We start from the raw sequence: 6146 nt of genomic DNA on the forward strand, positions 1-6146 counted from the left end.
CAGTCCATCCCAGTTCATCCAGGTGCACCTCCAGTCCATACTGGTGCACTCCCAGTGCATCCCAGTCCATTCTAGTGCACTCCCAGTCCATCCAGGTGCACTCCCAGTCCATCCCAGTTCATCCAGGTGCACCTCCAGTCCATACTGGTACACTCCCAGTCCATCCCAGTTCATCCAGGTGCACTCCCAGTCCATCCCAGTGCAATCTCAATTCATCCAGGTGCACTCCCAGTCCATCCCAGTCCATCCAGGTGCACTCCCAGTGCCTCCCAGTCCATACTGGTGCACTCCCAGTCCATCCAGGTGCACTCCCAGTCCATCCCAGTCCATACTGGTGCACTCCCAGTCCATACTGGTGCACTCCCAGTGCATCCCAGTCCATCCTGGTGCATCCCAGTCCATCCAGGTGCACTCCCAGTCCATCCCAGTCCATCCAGGTGCACTCCCAGTGCCTCCCAGTCCATACTGGTGCACTCCCAGTGCATCCCAGTCCATCCTGGTGCATCCCAGTCCATCCAGGTGCACTCCCAGTCCATCCCAGTCCATCCAGATGAACTCCCAGTGCCTCCCAGTCCATCCAGGTGCACCTCCAGTTCATTCCAGTTCATCCCAGTGCATTCCAGTCCATCCCAGTCCATCCAGATGCACTCCCAGTGCCTCCCAGTTCATTCAGGTGCACTCCCAGTGCACCCCAGTCCATCCAGGTGCACTCCCAGTCCATCCCAGTCCATCCAGATGAACTCCCAGTGCCTCCCAGTCCATCCAGGTGCACTTCCAGTTCATTCCAGTCCATCCCAGTCCATCCAGATGCACTCCCAGTGCCTCCCAGTTCCTCCCAGTCCATCCCAGCCCGCCCCCCACCCCGCCGCCCCGCCTTGTCACACCTCGGTCACCAGCCTGCCCCCGGCCCAGCCCTTCTGGCCGCCGGCCTCGCCGTCCACGCCCCAGCCCGGCCCCTGCCCGGCGCCCGCCTTGTCCTCGGCGTCGCCGGCGGGCTCGGGGTGGTGCGGGCAGGGCGCGGCGGGCACCACGGCGCCGCTCTCCTCGCCGCGCAGCTCGCGCCGGTAGAAGTAGGAGAAGTTGGAGACGATGACGGGCACGGGCAGCGAGATGGTCAACACGCCCGCGATGGCGCACAGCGAGCCCACCAGCTTGCCGCCCACCGTCACCGGCGCCATGTCCCCGTAACCCACCGTGGTCATGGTGACCACCGCCCACCAGAACGCCTGCGGGATGGAGGTGAAGGCCGTGGCCGCGTCTTCGGCCTCGGCGAAGTAGACGGCGCTGGAGAAGAGCACGACGCCGATGAGGAGGAAGAAGATGAGCAGGCCCAGCTCCCTCATGCTGGCCTTGAGGGTCTGGCCCAGGATCTGCAGGCCGGTGGAGTGGCGGGACAGTTTGAAGACGCGGAAGACGCGCACCAGGCGGATGACGCGCAGCACGGCCAGCGACATGGCGGGCTGGCCGATGCCGCGCTGCCGCGCCAGCTCGGTGCCCAGCGCGATGAAGTACGGCGCGATGGCCGCCAGGTCGATGAGGTTCATGGCGCTGCGGAAGAAGGCCGCCTTGCTGGGGCTGGCCACCAGCCGCACCAGCAGCTCCAGCGAGAACCAGCAGATGCAGACGGTCTCCACCAGGAAGAAGGGGTCGGTCAGGCCGGAGCGGTGGGGAGGGGGCGTGGGGGTGGTGGTGTTGGTGGGGGTGGGCGAGGGGGGCTGTGGGGAGAGAGGAGAGAGGTGGGGGGTGAGCTGGAGGTGGGGGAAACGCCCGAATCCGGCAGCCGGAACCCCAAAGTCAATGCCCAGAATGGGTTAATGGGGTTGGAGACCACCCAAACCCCAGATCCACCACCCAAAATGGGTTAATGGGGGTTGGAGACCACCCAAACCCTAGATCCACCTCCCAAAATGGGTTAAGGGGGGTTGGAGACCACCCAAACCCCAGATCCACCACCCAAAATGGGTTAAGGGGGGCTGGAGACCCCAAAATGGGTTAATGGGGGTTGGAGACCACCCAAACCCCAGATCCACCACCCAAAATGGGTTAATGGGGGTTGGAGACCACCCAAACCCCAAAGTGACCGCCCAGAGGGGGTTAACAGGGGTTGGAGACCCCAAAAATGGCTTAATGGGGGTTGGAGATCCCCAAAAATGGGTTAATGGGAGTTGGAGACCACCCAGACCCCAAAGTGACCACCCACCCACCCACCGTGGGTCAGTGGGGTTGGAGGATGAAGATGAGGATGATGATGAGGATGAGGATGAGGATGAGGAGGATGATGATGATGATGATGATGATGATGATGATGATGAAGAGAACGCTGATGAATATGAGGGTGAACACAAGGGTGGTGACAACAGGGACACTGAAGATGATGAGGATGATGAGGATGATGAGGATGGTGACAATGACACCGAGGATGACACTGAGGATGATGAGGATGAAGATGGCCATGATGAGGACACTGAAAATGATGAGGATGATGAGGACGGTAACAGTGACACCAAGGACAATGAAGATGAAGGTAGCCATGATGAGGATGATGAAGATGAGGATGAGGATGGTGACAATGACACTGAGGATGATGAGGATGATGAGGATGATGAGGAGGAAGATGTGAAGATGGCCATGATGAGGGCACTGAAGATGAGGATGAGGATGGTGACCATGACACTGAGGACAATGAAGATGAGGATGTCCACAATGAGGACACTGCAGATGAGGATGGTGACCATGACACTGGGGATGATGAGGATGATGAGGACGGTGATAATGACATTGAGGATGAAGATGATGAAGATGGTGACCACGACACCGATGATCAGGATGATAAGGATGAGGATGTTGTCAATGACACCAATGATGATGATGATGACGAGGATGGTGACAATGACACCAAGGACGATGAAGATGAGGATGTCCACAATGAGGACACTGAAGATGAGGATGATGAAGATGATGTCAGTGACACCGAGGACGATGAGGATGAAGATGATGAAGATGATGACAAGGACCCCGACAATGAGGAGGATGAGGATGAGGATGGTGACAATGATGCTGATGAAGAAGATGGTGACAACTGCACCAATGATGAAAATGATGAAGGTGACAATGACACCAACGATGAAGATGATGAAGATGGTGACAATGACACCGACAATGAGGATGATGAGAATGAGGATGGTGACAGTGACACCAATGATGAAGATGGTGACAATGACACCAACGATGAAGATGATGAAGATGGTGACAACGACACCGACAATGAGGATGAAGATGACAATGACAGTGACGATGAAGATGATGAAGATAAAAATGACACTGATGACGAAGTTGATGAGGATGGTGACAACGACACCGACAACGAGAATGACGAAGATAAAAATGACACTGATGATGAAGTTGATGAAGATGGTGACAACACCAATGAGGAATACGATGAGAATGGTGACGACACCGACAATGAGGATGATGAAGATGACAATGACACCAATGATGAAGATGCTGAAGATGGTGACAACGACACCGACAACGAGAATGACGAAGATAAAAACGACACTGATGATGAAGTTGATGAAGATGGTGACAACGGCACCAACAACAAGGATGATGAAGACGACAACCCCGACGACGAACCCGACGCCGCCGACCGCGCCCGCTCCCCCCACTGACCTCTCCCTCGGCGCCGGAGCGGAACTGCGGCAACGTCTCGAGGCAGAAGACCACGATGGACACCAGGATGACCAGCACGGACAGCAGGGCCACCACCCGCGCGGCCGGCGAGCTCTCGGGGTGCTCGCACAGCAGCCACGCCCGCCGCCTCAACCCTCCACGCGGCAACGCCGGCGGCTCCTCCACCGAGAAGCCTTCGGCCTCGCGCAGCCGCTCCTCCGCCTCGTCGCCCAGCTGGTAGAACCTCAGCTCCTCCAGGAACACGTCCAGGGGCACGTCCGGGGGTCTCCGCAGCCGCCCCCCGGACTGGTAGTAGTAGAGCACGGCCCCGAAGGCGCCGCGGTGGCGGTCGAAGAAATACTCGCGGCGCTGGGGGTCGAAGAAGCGGCGCCGGCGCCGGGGGTCGCCCAGGAGGGTGTCGGGGAAGCGCCGCAGCGTCCGCACCAAGGTCTCGAAGCGCCGGCCGGCCACGTTGATGGCCACGCGCTCGCAGCAGCCCAGCGGCTCGCCCATGCCCACGGCGCCCCCGCGACGGGGCACGGGCGGGGCAGAGGGCACCGAGGGCAGCCTGGGGCAGGTGGGGGGCGGCCCCGGCGGTCCTGGGGGTCAGCGGGGGGCGAGAGGGTCAAGGTTCTTCAGCGTGGGGGAAACCCAAAAGTCTTGAGGGATACTGAAGTATTTGAGGTCACAATGGGACACCAAAGATTTGGAGGACCTTGAAAATATTTGGGATCTACAATGCTGGAGGAACCTCAAGGTTCTTCAGCGTCGGGGAAACCCAAAAGTCTTGAGGGATACTGAAGGACTTGAGGTCACAATGGGACCCCAAAGATTTGGGGAACCCCGAAAAATTGGAGGTCAAAGATTTGGAGGACTGTGAAAATATTTGGGGTTTACAATGCTGGAGGAACCTCAAGGTTCTTCAGCGTCAGGGAAACCCAAAAGTCTTGAGTGACACTGAAGTATTGGGGGTCACAATGGGACCCCAAAGATTTGGAGGACTGTGAAAATATTCGGGGTTTACAATGCTGGAGGAACCTCAAGGTTCTTCAGCGCTGGGGAAAACCCAAAAGTCTTGAGGGATACTGAAGGACTTGAGGTCACAATGGGACCCCAAAGATTTGGGGAACCCCGAAAAATGTTGGAAAGATTGGAGGTCAAATATTTGGAGGACCCTGAAAATATTCGGGGTTTACAATGCTGGAGGAAACTCAAGGTTCTTCAGCATTGGGGACACCCCAAAAATCTTGAGTGACACTGAAATATTGGGGGTCACAATGGGACTTTAAAGATTTGGGGAACCCCAAAAATATTTGGGATCTACAATGTTGGAGGACCTCAAACTTCTGGGGGTCCCACACTGGGTCTACAATGTTGGAGGAACCCCAAGGTTCTTCAGCATTCAGGACAACCCAAAAATCTTGAGGGACACTGAAATATTTGGAGCCCAATGGGACCTTAAAGATTTGGGGAACCCCAAAACTATTGGAGGTCAAAGTGGGACCCTAAAGATTGGAGGAACCCTAAAATATTCGGGGCCAACAATGTTGGAGGACCCCAAATTTTTGGGGGTCCAACCGCGGTTCTACAACGCCGGAGGAACCTCGAGGTCCTGCGGTGTTGGGACACCCCAAAACTTTTGGGGGTCCCAAGAGGACCCTAAAGATTTGGGGGGCCCCTAAATTCTCAAGTGGTCAACAGTGCTGGAGGACCCTCAGGATCCTTGGGGGGTCCTACAGATTTGGGGGACCCCCTAAACTTAGGGGGTGTCCCAGGGTGACCCCAAAGCCTTGGAGAACCCTCGAGGTCTTTGGGGGTCACACAGTGACCCCCAAGATTTGGGGGGACCCCAAAAATGTTGGAGCTGGGTGGACCTCAGGGGGGTCTCACGGGGGGTCAGGACCTTCGAGGTCCTCGGGGGTGACCCCAAAGATTTGGGGGGACCCTCAACTCTTGGTGTCCCCCGGTGTCACTGCGTCCCCCCGAGGGTGTCCCCGGTGTCCCCAAGCCACCAGACCCCTGTCACCGAGTGTCCCAAACCGCCCCCACCCCCAGTGTCACAGGGGTGTCCCCAAGGTCCCCTCCTGTCCCCAAGGTGTCACCGGGGGGTCCCCAGCGGCTGCCACCGGCCTGGCCCCGTGTCACCGCCTGTCCCCAAACCCGGTCCCGGGGGTGTCCCCTACCCTCCTCACCCTGTCCTGGGGGTGTCCCCACTGTCCCCACCCCTCCTGGCCCTGTTCTGGGGGTGTCCCCAACCCTCCTGACCCTGTCCCGGGGGTGTCCCCAACCCTCCTGACCCTGTCCTGGGGGTGTCCCCACTGTCCTGGGGGTGTCCCCAACCCTCCTGACCCTGTCCTGGGGGTGTCCCCACTGTCCTGGGGATGTCCCCAACCCTCCTGACCCTGTCCTGGGGGTGTCCCCACTGTCCTGGGGATGTCCCCAACCCTCCCGACCCTGTCCTGGGGGTGTCCCCA

General features: G+C 58.2%; 1 protein-coding gene across 1 annotated transcript; it reads right to left on the minus strand.

The window, feature by feature from the left end:
• Nucleotides 1-178: 178 nt before the first annotated feature.
• KCNA7 (potassium voltage-gated channel subfamily A member 7) lies at nt 179-5904 on the minus strand. The gene is made up of 3 exons (XM_085565834.1): nt 4711-5904; nt 3673-4583; nt 179-1715 (listed from the first exon to the last, which is right to left on the minus strand). The coding sequence occupies exons 2-3, from the start codon at nt 4183-4185 to the stop codon at nt 879-881; spliced, it is 1350 nt and encodes a 449-aa protein (XP_085421960.1). The 5' UTR covers nt 4186-4583; nt 4711-5904; the 3' UTR covers nt 179-878.
• Between the last annotated feature and the right edge of the window lie 242 nt (nt 5905-6146).

The sequence above is a fragment of the Lonchura striata genome, chromosome 37 (assembly GCF_050655825.1).
Source record: "Lonchura striata isolate lonStrDom1 chromosome 37, ASM5065582v1, whole genome shotgun sequence".
NCBI classification, from domain to species: domain Eukaryota; kingdom Metazoa; phylum Chordata; class Aves; order Passeriformes; family Estrildidae; genus Lonchura; species Lonchura striata.

What these genes read in the sequence shown, in the direction of transcription:
- KCNA7 (XM_085565834.1), bottom strand. Translation starts at nt 4,185, where the DNA reads ATGGGCGAGCCGCTGGGCTGCTGCGAGCGCGTGGCCATCAACGTGGCC. An exon ending in GCTCCGGCGCCGAGGGAGAG is followed by an intron (nt 1,716 to 3,672) that starts GTCAGTGGGGGG and finishes CTCTCCCCACAG; the next exon opens with CCCCCCTCGCCCACCCCCAC.